This window comes from Pantherophis guttatus, chromosome 3, assembly GCF_059756535.1.
Source record: "Pantherophis guttatus breed Tessera chromosome 3, ASM5975653v1, whole genome shotgun sequence".
In the NCBI taxonomy this organism is placed as follows: domain Eukaryota; kingdom Metazoa; phylum Chordata; class Lepidosauria; order Squamata; family Colubridae; genus Pantherophis; species Pantherophis guttatus.
Window position 1 is genome coordinate 108,320,046 of NC_142065.1, and position 15,474 is coordinate 108,335,519.

General features: G+C 39.3%; 2 protein-coding genes across 29 annotated transcripts in view; one reads left to right on the forward strand and one right to left on the reverse strand.

Moving 5' to 3' along the window:
* The first annotated feature begins 312 nt into the window (after positions 1-312).
* Positions 313-6,004, forward strand: LOC117661217 (uncharacterized). Of its 6 annotated transcripts, none has more exons than XR_015733209.1 (3): positions 313-562; positions 3,383-3,660; positions 4,970-6,004. XR_015733209.1 is itself a non-coding variant. In XM_087890160.1 (3 exons), the coding sequence occupies exon 3, from the start codon at positions 5,016-5,018 to the stop codon at positions 5,748-5,750; it is 735 nt and encodes a 244-aa protein (XP_087746286.1). In that variant the 5' UTR covers positions 475-562; positions 3,262-3,320; positions 4,970-5,015; the 3' UTR covers positions 5,751-6,004. The 6 variants fall into 6 exon arrangements, 3 of the variants coding, with proteins under 3 accessions (XP_087746286.1, XP_087746288.1, XP_087746287.1); XR_015733210.1 differs by having other exon boundaries at positions 322-637; XM_087890160.1 differs by lacking the exon at positions 3,383-3,660 and adding an exon at positions 3,262-3,320 and having other exon boundaries at positions 475-562.
* Positions 6,005-9,746: 3,742 nt separating this feature from the next.
* PRRC2C (proline rich coiled-coil 2C) overlaps positions 9,747-15,474 on the reverse strand; it is a 105,704-nt gene continuing 99,976 nt past the window's right edge. For 12 of the 23 annotated variants that reach the window (XM_087890175.1, XM_087890173.1, XM_087890174.1 and 9 more), the window contains 2 exons: positions 14,165-14,285; positions 9,747-11,417 (listed from right to left, as the gene is read on the reverse strand). In XM_087890175.1, the coding sequence (XP_087746301.1) occupies positions 11,163-11,417; positions 14,165-14,285 (376 nt within the window). In that variant the 3' untranslated portion in view covers positions 9,747-11,162. Of the gene's footprint in view, positions 11,418-12,968; positions 13,206-14,164; positions 14,286-15,474 lie in introns of all 23 variants that reach the window. The other 11 variants (XM_034409832.2, XM_087890166.1, XM_087890165.1 and 8 more) reach the window with 1 other exon arrangement.

A 15,474-nucleotide genomic window follows, 5' to 3' on the forward strand; every position in this document is an offset into this window, starting at 1 on the left:
TCCTTAATTGTATGACTTGGGACAAGATTAAATGTAGATGAAATCAAATTAATTTTTATTCTAGGGGATTCACTGTTTTTTGGGGCCTGTTGCCTCAGTCCAGAAATAATTGTATTTTATACTTAATCTGTAGGGTGTATTCTTCCATGTTCTTTCATTGTTGATTGATCTTTCCAGCAAAACTGGTTTGGCTTGAGAAAAGCAACTGCTTTATAAAGAGCAGTTCAACTGCTCTATATAAATTGTGGGGATTTGGTACATGAGTGTGACATCATCAAAGGCTGCTCACAAGCCAATCAGAATAAACCACTGATGACAAATTCACACAAATTTCATTAATATGGCAGCAGGCTAGATGCTGCTTCTCTTCAGCGGCAACTTCTCTGAAGTTTTAACAACTAGCCTATGTGACAACAGAGATCAAGGTGTCTTCTCCCATTCTTGCCTGTATCAGAAAAAACTTCTCTGATGTACATAAGAATAAAGCCATCAAGAAGAGTAATCCAAGCAACAATCTGGAATGCAAATAAGTGATCAGAAAGGTCATCCACTTTAGCTGGAGGTTTGATACTATTCAGTGAATTTCTTTTTCTTTCAAAATGCTCCTTCATTATCCCTGCAGACAATTTAAACCATAGTAAGAATTTTACTGAGAACTACGTTCATATTAATATTGGTTTTTAAATAATTTGCTTAAAGAGTAACTGAGATTTTTCTAAATGCTAGCTTAGTTTGTCTCATTTGTGTTCCACGTATGCTTTTTGATCTACATTTTCAGGTTCCTTGTGTATATATTTTCCCCTTTCATATGTATATAAAATGTACCTAAGAATCTGATAGCACTAGAAATTTGGTCCAGTATCTTAGAGGGAAAGGTCTAAGAGAGAGAAAGCTGAGCTCCAGAGGAATATCAGATTCAGAGATAGAAGTGTTCTAGACCTTGTCAGGACCTTTTACCAATCTAGAATAGATCATCCAGGTATCCCCACCCACCCATCAAAAAATATGGCAACACTAGATGTAATAATGAAGAATCTCCATTTAGTTTCCTTAACTTGCAATCTTTTTGGGGAAAAATGGGATGGGATACGGGTGGGAATTTGAGGACTCTATATAATTAGCTTTTAAAGAAAAATACTGCAAGTAGTCCTTGGCTTACAACAGTTTATTTAGTGACTGTTCAAAGTTACAATGGCACTGAAAAAAGGACTTCAGACCAGTTTTCACAGTTAGGACCGTTGCAGCATCCCCATGGTCATGTGATCAAAATTCAGATGCTTCACAACTGGATCGTATTTATGACTTTCACAGTGTCACAAGTCTCCTTTTGCAACCTTCTGACAAAGTCAATGGGAAAGCCATTACTAACTTAACAACTGCAGTGATTCACTTAACATCTTTGGCAAGGAAGGTCATTAAATGAGGCAATACTTAACAATTGTCTCACTTAGCAACAGATTTTGGGCTAAATTGTGGTTGTAAGTCAAGGACTACCTGTATTGGTTCAAGTCAGTATCCAAACTAGAATCTTCAAGTCACTGAACTGTTTTACTTTGAGTAGGCCCACATATTGTATTAAGCCACAATTTAGATCTGATTTATTAAATAGACCACACTTGACTGGACTGAGATGGCATACTAAGACTGAATCAATCAAATCATATTATATCTTAGCATATCATATGACCCAGCCTTCTGTTATAATTTATATCTCTTCTCAGCCAGCAACATATTTCTTGAGATAATCTATCTCAATAAAGTATAATTTCTTACCTCAAGGTTCCTTCAGATACTGCTGTTCCTACTTTTTCATCTGGTTCAGTCTTTTTATCTTTTTTTCACGTATAAACTCTATCTCTTATATTTCTTACCTTCGCTTGCTAATATCACCCACAAAATTCTAAACAGATGATATCAATTAAGAGACATAGGTTCATCCACATTACCGCATTTACTTCCAAAATAAAGTACTGCATTATGTAAGATTAAAAAAAACAAACAAATTATGGTGAAATTCTTCCAGACAAACTACTTCTAAACCTAAAATCCTATGGCATCTCCGCCCCCCCCCATAACTGGATAACCGCGTTCCTGTCAAACAGACAACAAGTGGTCAAAATAGGGAGCCCCCTATCAAATCCTGCACCTGTTAATAGCGGTGTCCCCCAAGGCAGTGTTCTAGGACCAACACTTTTCATACTATACATAAATGACCTTTGTGATCATATTATAAGTAACTGCATTCTCTTCGCCGATGATGTAAAACTATTTAACACCACCAGCAATGCTGCTATCCTTCAAAAAGGACTTTGTGTCGGAATGGTCAAAAAATTGGCAACTCCAAATCTCAACTAAGAAATGCTCTGTCTTACACATTGGCAAAAAGAATCAGAACACAAAATACAAGCTGAGTGGGCACGACCTTGTAGATGACCCTCACTCTGTCAAGGACCTTGGAGTACTCATATCAAATGATCTAAGTGCCAAAGCCCACTGTAACAACATCGCCAAAAAGGCATTAAGGTTTGTAAATCTAATCTTGCGTAGCTTCTTCTCCGGTAATATCACCCTACTAACCAGAGCATACAAAACATTTGTTAGACCAATTCACAAATACAGCTTATTTGTCTGGAACCCACACTGCATATTGAACATTAATAAAATTGAACATGTCCAGAAATATTTCACAAGAAGAGTCCTCCACTCCTCTGCTTGCAACAAAATACCTGATGCCACCAGACTTGAAATTTTGGGCTTAGAAAATTTAGAACTATGCTGCCTTCGGTATGACCTAAGCATAGCTCATAAAATCATCTGCTACAATGTCCTACCTGTCAATGACTACTTCAGCTTCAACCACAATACACAAGCTCACAATAGATACAAACTTAAAGTGAACCACTCCAAACTTGATTGCAGAAAATATGACTTCAGCAACAGAGTGGTCAATGCCTGGAATGCCCTACCTGACTCTGTGGTTTCATTCCAAAACCCCAAAATGTTAACCTTAGACTGTCTACTGTTGACCTAAGAGGTTTGTAAGGGCACCAGCATGCCTACTGTTCCTGTCCTAATGTTCTCTTTAATTGTATTCATTTTATGTATTCAATTCATGCTTATACTTATATATATTATCTAATACGTACTCGACAAAATAAATAAATAAAAATTAAATAAATAAACAACTGGTTTCATGGTAAGAAATCCTTTCTGATTCAGGATTAGTCTATATTAACTAAAAACATCTCTGACTTATGATAGGACAAAGTCAACATTACTGCACCAGTTTAATCTGCTCCCACCATGACATCCAAATCAAGGTACATTTACATGTGTAAATTAATTATTATTGGTTAATGAGAATTTTTTTTTCTCCTCGCAGATCAAAATGTAACAGGTTTATGACAGTCAGAAAAAAATCTACTGGATAACTCAGAATAATAAGTTATTTGTTGCCAAGCCTTCAAATATGCTCAGATCCAGTTGGGCCTTGTATCCAGTTGGACTTTCTCCAAGCTTTCTGTCATCCTTGATCTAGCCATCAACATAATAATCTCATCACTACCATTGTCAAAATCAGCAGCTTCTTAGGGTTGTAATCAGAAGGCGAGGTGGCTCTAATGTTGTTCCAACCACTGGGGGCATTTTTCCATTCCAAAGGTCAGTCTGGGCTTTGACAAAATTATCTCCAGGGTGACATAAAACCCCCAAGAATCAGCAGGGTAATTATTTTATTCAGTCCTTAATCCTCACAGAGCTCTGAATTTTCATAAAATTATATTCCACCTGATACTGGCATGACCTTGATCACAGAAATATAGAAAAGGCCTCCACATTCTAGGTTATTTAATGCCACTCAGTTGTATGATCTGCTAGAATGAGTGGAGCCAAATATCCATTGGAACAGATTTCTCTGTGCTGGGGAGCAATGAAATGCTAAGTAACTCCAGGCAAGTTATAATCATTCATCTTCCAAAATCAATGTGGACTATCTTTGAGGCAACTCAAATTTTCTGTGCTTGTTCTCCTGCCTGCTATAATAAGCTGTTGTCCTGACAATAACTGCTTTGCTCCCTATCATTCCAATTGTTATACTCTGTTTCTATTTCTCTGTTCCTTTTCAAATATATATTTCAAGGCACTAAGCCAGTGATGGCTAACCTTTTTGCCGTCATGTGCCAAAAACGGGGGGAGTGCAGGGGGACATGTGTGTGTGTGCCCACACCCATAATCCAATGCGCCCCCTCTCATGCATGCGTGCACGACCTCCCGCACTCTCCCCACTTTTGGCACGCGATGGCAGGGTGGGCCCCAGCTACGGACCCCAAAGAACACAGCACACAGGTCGCTGACAGGCCACAACAGCCCGGTAGGCCCATTTTTTGCCCTCCCCAGGCTCCAGAGGCTTTCTTGGAGCCTGGGGAGGGCGAAAACAGCCTCCCCCCCTCCCTGAGGCCCTCCGGAGGCCGGAAATGTCCTTTTTGCTGACTTCGGTGGGACAGGAAGGCCCAAAAATCAGCCATGCGCGCCGGAGCTGAGCTAGGACAACACTTGCGTGCCCACCAATATGGCTCCGCATGCTACCTGTGGCACGCGTGCCATAGGTTCGCCATCACGGCAGTAAGCAGTCATTTTCTAAATTGTACAGGTGGTACATATCCACAATACAAATAAAATATATTTCTGCTATCTATCTGGAGGGCAAATCCAGGTACATTTAATGCAGTTGATGCATTGGCATATTTACAAGAAGCAGTGTGCTATAGTAGCAGATGGGATCTTCCACTAGACATCATTAGTTCAAAAATGCAGTTAGCTTGACCAAATCTTTCCTTTCATTCACTAATAAATTTGGGTATGCCAACCTGGATAGAATTTCATAGCACTGGACAAACACTCTTTGCTTTAGTAAAGTAGCTAAACCTAAGGTCCTTTTGAATGACTCCCATTTTCTACCCATGTCACACAGGTCAAGCATCAATGCCAGATGATTTACTACTCAGAAGCCCAGAAGAATGGACTTGAGGTGTCACTGCACACCACCTTTAACACCACCCTTTTCAGATACCTCTTCCCATTTGTCCCATGGGATCCACAATTTATCTCCTCATGGCCTTAGTAGAGGATTGCCCTGCAAGTATGTGGTCCACTCTGTAAGATCTCATCAAAGGTTGCCTTGTCCCTGCAATCAGAGCTGCATGAGATGTCTCCTAGAGAACCAGACCTTTTCCACCAATGATGATAACATATGCCCACATCTCATTAACAAAAACTCTCCAGTCTGCTGCCAAGAAAACCAAAACACTGTCAGTCTTGAATCATGTGTCCATTCTCACCCTTTGTGGCTCTCAGCTCAAATAGAAGTGAGTAGGATACAGCCTTTGCTAGGTAGCTGGGCTGTGCTTTCCAAAGCTCCTGTGCAAGAGGCAATTGATCTATCTGAGCACCAAGCGATGCCTGAGAACTGCATTGTTTACTCCCTTAACGCAAAGGATTTAGACTCTACAGGGCAAAGTAGACACTGTATTCCTTCTGTACCAAAACATTATGCTATCTATTCATCACCCATTTCTTCCAGTTACCATTTGCAAAATGAAATTGGTCACCGATTCTCTAACAACATACCACCCATGCTTGTTGCTCTGTATCCCAGGGAACGGGGTTTGCCACCTTATGTAGAACAACTAGACCAAATTGATCGAACTCCCACACCTTCTCTGGCAGAGAGTTATCTGGCCTTCTCTGGCTAATAGACCATATGCTAAGAATACTGAAATTTTTGCTTGAGCTAAAAAGTCTGCAAATTCATCCAATCACTTGCTTAGTTTCATTTCACACTTTGCTCCTCGCTATGGAAGCTTGGCTTTGTTCATCCTGCTGCTTTGGACTGGCTGATCTGAGTGCTTAAGCATCATGGCGGAGATGGATTTGAACAACAAGAGGAGTGCTATGGCATACAATGCTGCTTCTTGAATTAAAGTTGGTGTGTAGGGTGGGTGCAAAAGTTGTTCCTTATGGTATATATCAGCTTTATTCCTGGATACTGTAATTCTATACTCTAGGTAGCAGTAGAAATAGCACATAGACTTATATACCGCTTCACAGTGCTTTACAGACCTCTACGTGGTTTACAGAGTCAGCATATTGCCCCCAACAATCTGGGTCCTCATTTTACCCACCTCAGAAGGATGGAAGGATGGTCACTCTTGAGCCTGGTGATATTTGATCTGCCAAACTGCTGGCAGTCGGCCGTCAGCAGAAGTAGCCTGCAATACTGCATTCTAACCACTGCACCACCATAGCTCTTGGGTAGGTAATCCTAATTTGGCAACTACAACTGGGGCCCATAACTTGGTCATTAAATGGTCACTAAGTGTAGCCAGGACTGTGCTTATGATCTGCTGTTTTGCTTTGCAGACTTCTGAAGGTTGTGAATACAAGGATTGGTCACAAAGTTACTTTTTCATCTTTGAAAAATTGCATTGTAACTTTGGTTACTAAAGGGGGCAGTTGCTAAATTAGGACTATCTGTACTCTTGAATAATTGCAAATAAATTTGTCCAAGTCTTTACAACTAATTAACCCTTGTTTAACTTACAGCAAACTGAGGTGCAGTATTCTGCTTTGTTCTTTTTAGTTTCAGCTTTTTTATCATATAAGCATCATACATGAATACTTTGAAAGGCTTTCTGATTAAAATTTGCCTTTTGACTAAAAGAATGTTAGTGCTCAAAAGGGCCTTAATATTTCTTCCATTTGTCATTCTATGCAATTTAATAGCACTCCCTGCTTGTTAAATGCAATTCCAATAGCTCTCATGACATCTATACTGTTCCTCACAATTCCTCAGTTGAAAACAAGAAACGGCAGTGACCACCTTTCTGGCAGGCTCCTCTACAAGTTCTTGGTTCTCACATGTAGATTACCTATGGGCCTTCAAAACAACTCCTTCCTTTTGCAATGGTTTTCTAAAATGGCAGCTGTTATTTGCTAGAAATCTTTATGTTGCAATTAATTGTGTCTATTTGAGATATGTCAAGTTGCCCATTCATTAATTTGCTTACATACTAAAGTTAGATGCAGTGTTTTAGTAGTAGACTCTCACACCTAAATTTCAGACTTAGTTACACCATTGTATGTAGTGTATTGTGTTCCTAAGTGGTCTTTGTGCCTAGGCCCGTGATAGAACGTGAGCGTTGCCCTAGCTCAGCTCCAGCGCGCACCACCTGATTTTTGGGCTTCTGGGCCTACCAGAAGTCGGCAAAAGGGCCACTTCCGGCTCTGGAGGGCCTCTGGGGGTGGGTGGGGAAGGTTTTCACCCTCCCCAGGCTGTTAGAAAGGCTCTGGAGCCTGGGGAGAGCGAAAAATGGGACTTCTGGTTCCACCGGAAGTTGGCAAACCGGGGGGGGGTGCATTGAATTATGGTGTGGGCATGCACACACGCGACCCCCTTGCTTTTGGCATGTGACGGCAAAAAGGTTAGCCATCACTGGCCTAGGCAAATACTTATTCTGCTGTTTGCTTGCTTCTCAATCCTTACTAGGAAACAGACATCCAATGCCTAATGTCACAGAGTTCCCCAGGGAAATATATACTGCTGTAGAAGTACAATTGTTTAATTCAACAGAGCATGTGAATGTAATGCTCCACTTTCTTTTCCAAACAGTTCTTATCCACAACCAAGGAATTAGATTACCATAGAGACTGGAGTGACAGTGGGCTCTCATGACTATAGGAAGGAATATTTGATAGTGGCCAAATATCAATTAAGCCAGTTTGATGTAGTGGATATGGCATCAGGCTAGAAACCAGGTGTGTGAATTCTAGTCCTGCCTTAGGCACAATTTATTTATTTTATTTTTTATTTTATTCAATTTATATACCGCCCTATTCCCGAAGGACTCAGGGCGGTGAACAGGCACAAGATAAAAATACATCATACAAGTTAAAAAACCAATTAAAAGTACATTAAATAATTTTGGCCCAAAAAACGAATTTAAAAACACCCAATTTATATAAAACTAAAAGCAATTTAAAAGGGAGAGTCAAGCCAGTCCAGCCTGCTGGAATAAAAATGTTTTGAGGGCGTGGCGGAAAGTGCGTAAAGGGGCGCAACTGGCAAATCAGGCGGACCGAATTCCTCCTGGCCACAGCTGTTAAATGCTCTTCTAAAGACAGCCGTGAGTCCAGGAGGACACCCAAGTTGCGAGCCCTATCCGTGGAGGCCAACGACTCGCCCCCAATAGTCAGTGATGGCACCAACTGACTATATCGGGACGTCGGAAACCACAGCCACTCGGTCTTGGATGGGTTGAGTCTGAGTCTGTTTCTCCCCATCCAAATCCACATGGCCTCCAGGTACTGGGACATCACTTCAAGGGCATCATTGGGGTGATCCGGGGTGATGTACAGCTGAGTGTCATCAGCGTACTGGTGGTACTTCACCCCGAAACCACGGATGATCTCGCCCAGCGGCTTCACATAAATGTTGAACAGAAGGGGCAAGAGGACCGATCTTTCTGGCACCCCACATACAAGGGGCCTCGGGGTCGACCTCTGCCCCCCTGTCAACACAGACTGCGACCGTCCATGCCAACTGGATGATCTTGGACCAGTCACTTTCAGCTCTAAGGAAGCAAACCACTTTTAAAAAACCTTGCCAAGAAAACTGCAGGGGCTTGTCCAAGCAATCTCTGAAAATCAGACACAATAGAATGGAAGAAAAGAGACCAATTAAAAGTCTGTTAGTGCCAGGAAATTTCAATACATGCTCAAAGGTGCTACCTACCCCTATCTAAGTGCATCAAAGTCAATCTCCAACTGTGGACTCATGTGTTGGTTCTGGATGCAATTTTTACTTTTTCTCCATGCATTAGTAGAAGCTTGATCATGAGCTCCAAAGTAGCACTTCTTCATATGCCCTTAAAAAAAATGTATCTATGTCTCCAGTGAACTTAAAAAGTTTTCAATAAGTGCCCTTTAAAAATACAGCCATTACAAGGAAGGCCTTGGTGGTAGCACTGACTGGAATCCTGATTGTGCAACTGCTGCTTAAGTGGGTTAGATTTTACCACTAAATAAAACACTTTTTGACCTGTATTGTCTCACTAAGTCAGGGGTGTCAAACTTGCGTCTTCACGGCAGTCACGTGATGTATCAGTATTTTCCCCTCCCTTTGTTAAACTGGGCGTGGCTAGCACATGATGCATCTGGCCCGGGGCGCGCAAGTTTGCCCTGCATGAAATGCTTTGAGTTTTTTTTTTTTACTACTACTATGCTGATTTATTGTGTTTTAAATTTTTCCCAATTCTATTTTTTTATTACTGGTACTCAGTCCTGGAAATTGGTTGAATGTTAGGATATATATATTTAAAATAAGTAACTGCATAATTCAATTTAGCTATGTTAAATGAAGTAAAAAAAAAAAGATTGCATCCTTATGAAGCTATCTTACACAAAATTGGTTGTGGTGCATGCCATGCAGAAATTCTTTTATGCAAGGATAATGATTAAGTGGGATGTTTTCTGTACAAAAGTGCTCTCACAGTATGCGCATATGTCCACTTTTAAGATCCCTCTGGAATTCTACATAATTTTCTGATTTATCACATGGAGTTTTCAGAATTTCTCCTCTTTGGAATTAGGCTTGTAAGAACAGAATTGATAAAAGAGATGGTTTCCCAAAACAAGGATTTTAAGTCCATGACTTCTTGGGACAAAATTTAAGTTCAAAACATGACCCAATATTTTATGTAGAGAATATTTTATTAGTTTCTGTAATCAAACCCATGTAAATAAGACCTTACATATTTAATACAGTGCGTTACCCCTGTACAAATGAAAAAAAAGTTTAAACTTTTCTAGACCAATATGGCTGTTAATTTCTGTACAATGCCAACTCACAGTACAAGTGGATATCTTTCTCCAAAGCTGACATCACAGCTAAATTTCCAAAAAAATGCAAATTATAGTATTTATATAAAAAAGATAACCAACAGCATTTCACTAGGCATCAATAGCAGCAACAGACTTTTCCAGATTTTGCCATCATCTGAACAAAATTATACACATTACACTGTTTTTGATTCATTCTTTGTTCCAGAAAGGGGTTGGGAAAATTGTCAGAGAAAACAGTTCGGTATGATGTGCCATGTGGTGCCCTCCAATTGATTTGAAAAGTCTGAATAACTTCATTATACAGCTCTGCTATAGCACAATCACAACTACATATTGTAAGCAGGAATGAGATATTTTACATTCACAGAAGTTATCATACAGTACTTTTCCTACAGCTATACTACTAAAGGATACAATTAAGAAGGCATTATTTGACTTGATTCTATTTTCCAGCACAATGAGCAGAAAGAAAGTGTGATGCAGCTGATATAAATATCTGTTTTTTGTGGCCCAAAATCAATTGCTTGCTGCTTTATACTCACAAATGGAGAAGTATTTCAAGGCCAAAAGCTTTCTTCTCAAGCATTGTCTAGTTCTAGCTCAATGTAACTGGCAATATAAAAGGGAGTCTCCCAAAACTGCCATTCTGATATTATATTAACATGGAGAAGCAATTAATATCTTTTTTTTCAGTTAAATTCAGCACCATAATCAAACTGTAGTAGCAGCCACCTCCTGCCTTTCTTGGAAATCTGACATCAAACATTTACAAAATGAAATGGTGTGTAATGGGAAGTAGGGGGTGATTAAGCTGCTCTTAATGACTTTATTCATGGTCAAAAATTCTCCTGCTCCATTTTGAAAGAACATCTTATTTGGACATGAGCAGCCCAAACTCAAACCCAGTGTTTTATCCCAGCATGGTCTTCTCCGATCTGCCCTTCTTCTCTAAATAAATCAGCAGCAAAAAGGAGAATGTTTTTACCTTTGGCTAATAAAATGCCGCAGGAGCATTATTTAGTTTTGCACCATTGAAAAAGCAGACAGGTGCTTCAATTCTGATTGATCACATTCATTCATGCAACAGCATACAAAATGTCCCATAGAAAAGTCCCACGATTCCAAATCTTTAGCACTCATAGCTGATCACATCTGTCTCTGTTTTTGCTACTCATAGCTTTGAACAGGTATGCCTTGCCCTCACTGGGCTCAAGGTTTGTTCGGCTGTCATTTCACGCTTCATATTTGTATGTAGACACATTGTTTTATGATTTTGTTTCTTCTGTCTTGATGGCCTGAGGTTTGATTGGACCAGTTCTAATAGGCTTGGGTGCTGTTGTAGCATTCTGTTTCTCTTCCACTTTGTCTTGACAGATTCCAGAGGTGGAGTCTGTCACTGCCTCTGGAGCTTTATTCCCATTGTCACCCACTTTCTGTATTTTGCCTCCAGGTGGCTTGCTCTGCTGCTGCTCAGAGAAAAATCTCTGCGTTGACTGAATGACTTCTGCTCTCTGCTTTGCCTTAATAAAAAAGGATTGTGACATTAAACAAAGCAGTCCAAAACAACCATAGGAACTTATTCTGCTCATTAAGGTTGGTTTTTTTAAAATCCCAGTAATACTTTTCAAAAATGGAATCTAGTACCATCTCTTGGGAATTTCCTCTATATGCTTATGATAGTTGCCTTTCATAAAATAGCAATTTTATTGCACAAAGTGACTAGATATTTATCACAGACAGTAAGTTCATACTTTCTTCAAATGTTTCCCTCCTTGGATACTATCAATTCATCAAGATAAGGACAGTAAGACTACTGACAGAAACATCTATTTTTGAGTCAAGCTCTGAAATAAGCATTTGAAGTTTTTGTCTGGAATTATCTGATACAAAAGGCACAGAAAGTATACTTAAGAGCTCTTTTGTGGTCTCAGAAGAGATGGGGCAAAGAAAATTAGCTTACAGCTTGTATATGTAGTGTTAAGGGGCACAATGGGGCCATAATATGCCTCTAACTTTTCATACCTGAAACCCCTCCCCAAAGGGGTCCTTGGGAAACTTGCCTGGTACAAAATGTATATCCTTTTTGTTTAGCCAACTACTACATTTATGATACTGGTTCTAAATAACTGTATTTATTCTAGTTTTATTAATCTAATATTCATTTAGCAATAGCAATAGCACTTACTTATATACCGCTTCACAATGCTTTACAGCCCTAAGCGGTTTACAGAGTCAGCATATTGCCCCCAACAATCTGGGTCCTCATTTTACCGACCTCGGAAGGATGGAACGCTGAGTCAAACTTGAGCCTGGTAAGATTCAACTGCTGAACGGCTGGCAGTCAGCAGAAGTAGCCTGCAGTACTGCATTCTAACCACAGCGTCACCAAACTCCTTTGTTCTCTTTACTAACTTAATACACAATTTTATGCTTTTCCCTAGGAACCAATGCTGTGTTTTGAAAACAGAATAGCACATACATAATTCAATTAAAAGTTACTTAAGATTAATTTATAAACTCAATACCCACCAACTAGGGCTTGGACAAAACATGAAGATTTTAACAATGTGTTGATAAATCAAGTGGTCTCACTCTTCTCAGATTAACACTCTTTCATGAATGAAAATAATGGAAAAGATTAAGCAAGTGATGCCATCACTTTCAACCAGATAAGTTCATCGATTTTAGATTCTTTCTGCTTTTATGACATCCCCACATGGACTTTGCAATACATCTCAATTTTAAGGGAAAAAGGTTTCATTGAAAAGAGTCTCCAAGTGCTTTTCTACCAATTTTATGGAGTGAAATGCAGCTATGGGTGGTTTTGCTTGAGTTTTAGACTTGAAGAAAGAAAAACACAGAGAATGAATACAGTTGACCAGATCTTAGACTGCATTACAAATAAGTAGGTGAACTTAAATCTATTGCTGGAAGCTTATTGATGGGTTCTACTGTTTCTATTTGGCCACCTCAGAGGGAAACCTGCATCTTAAACAAAGAATAGTATCTTGCCTTGCAAGTTGTTAAGACTGTACTGTGGTTAACACAGCATGGCCATCCAAAATACTAACCTTTATGTCTTGTTCAGCCTTCATCGCAGCCTGGGCCTGATTGCCTCTGACTCCAGAGAATGATCCACAAGGACCCCTCGCCACATGTGGCAAACGAGGGTGGCTCAAAAGACCTGTGGTCATCTGAGGTGGCATCTGACTAGCCAGTGCCACTGGCGGCCTCTGAACGGGTGCTGGGAAGGTGTTAGTATGTGGGGCTCTTACCAATGGAGGGACCAGGTTAGGCTGAGAGAGGATCTAAGTGGGGGAAAAAAAACAACAACAACAAAAAAGAGAGACATTTAGCTGTTAGCAAACTGCCAACCTGATCATATGGTGGCTTTTCTGCAGGGAGCATGCCTCTGTTATTTAACAGTGCCAAGTAATGCGTTCACTTTTTCTGTTAGGATTGGCTCTGTTTGGAAAATTCAATGTGGGAAAATCTTAAGGATACTGTGCTTAAAAACTGTAGTAGCACATCATGGACCAAAAGGGGAGAACAGAGGGGCATCCTCAAATATATCAAGATGCAGGAACTGTTAGAACATAGACTTATGCCTCTAGGCAATATCCAGCAGCTGCAAATTTCATATGCAATATCCAAGGCAGTCTCAAGTCAAAAGTATACACCTCATCTCTCCCTATCAGAAGCTTTACAGCATTTGCATTCTTTTAAAGAGGGATTGGTGTGGGAGGTTTTTTCCTGCCAACTATAGCTATTTTAGAAATTTACTTCACAGCTGCATTTCATGTAAGTGACTAAGGGAAAATAATCACTATGAGTTTCTGTACATTCTGAGTGAAATAGTGGAGGTTATGCAAAGAGACCTTTGCCCTCTGACAATTCCCATTCTTTCTGCACAGGAGACATTCTAAGTACATTATGTTGTAAACAGTTGCTGGAGACATGAAGCCCTTCTCTGACAGGCTATTTTGTCCTTCTCCCTTCAAATGATTAACCTTGGATTATAATGAGAGCCATGTGGGGAAGTCTGTGGTCATCCATTTGTTGTCCAATTTCTCAACTTCACAAGCACAGATTTAACTGAAAACAAAATACTTTCCTCCCAATACTAAAACACTCGCATTAATTGTAATTATGGAAAGCATACTGAATAAAGTATTTGACTTATTTCAGGATCGAAGCAGTCTTAATTCAAAACATAATCAAGCTAATGAATATCCCATCCCACTGCAGAAAACTAGTTGCTGCCCACCTGTGGTGCAAACTGAGGAGGAAATGGTTGAGTCATTCTCACAGCTGCTGATTGGAATTGCTTCTGGTAAATAATGGTGTTAATTTTATTGGTCTGATTGTTTGGACTTGTAGAGACGGCCCTTGAAGACAAAATACATTAAGTTAGTGCATCATAAATGCCATCAATTCTTGTAATCAGACATCAGTTCATTAGCTGGAGGAAAATATGCATTAAGTAAATGATAATTTCAGATTATGCAACGAAATGTACATTAACAGTATAATCTGCATCACTATGAGATTCATATAAAATTGCATTTAATATTTTTAGTCACATAATGAGAATATTAAAGCTTTGATAATTCTTTTGGATTCCAATGAATACAAATGCAGAACTCTTGCATGTCTTCAAACTAATCAAAGTTGTGTTTCTTTATGTTAGTCTACTGATGCTTACTAGAAGCAGAGTACTTGATGTTCACTGTATTTCTGAATGACACAATTGGGTTTTTGAACAATTAAGATACCACAACTGCTTATAACATTAATGACTAGCCCTAAATGCTGTTACATTAAAATATTAAGAATTCTTAATCCAACCAATACATATATTTGACACAGGGTCTTATTCTAACTAATATGTAAAATCTAGTGATCTCTACACTATATATCACCCTAATCCTATCCCAACTCTTCCATTATTTAACTCGGCATGCTTTTAAAATACAATTCTTCAGGTAACAGTGACTAGAATCTAATGAATTGTATATGCAATGAAAACTTTCCTGATAGCCCTACCAGACAGCTGTTTTTGTAAATTAAAATCTATATAAAAAAGCAGTTTGCAATATGGCATGATGGTCAATAGTTGAAAGAAGAAAGAATTATTCTACAAGAGGTAAGAAGATCTTTGGAAGCCAGTTTCCTACTTCTTGCACTTCCTTTGTCTGCTTTCTGTGTTTCAAGGAAGCACTATATTCCAAAAATGTTGGCAAAACACTTGTCTTTTTCAGTTTTCAAAATGAGTGGCTTTTCCATTTTCACTTGTTCATAGGCTCCTGTAAAAATTAGAGCTTAGCATAACACAAGGGCTAACGAAATTGTCCATGTCCTTCCTTCAATCTAGTCAAATAAGAGATGCTCAGTAACTGTTTCATCTGTGTAATATTTGGAAATCAACCAAAAATATGATTACAGGTAGTCCCCATTTTATGAACACAACAGAGCCCAGAATTTCTGTTGCTAAACAAATAATCTGTTAAGTGAATTTTGCCCCATTTTATGTCACACTTTCTTGTCACAATTGTTAAATGAATCACTGTAGTAATT

Bases quoted from the DNA above. Each gene is read 5' to 3' on its own strand.
- LOC117661217 (XM_087890160.1), top strand. From the start codon at position 5,016: ATGGACTTGAGGTGTCACTGCACACCACCTTTAACACCACCCTTTTCA.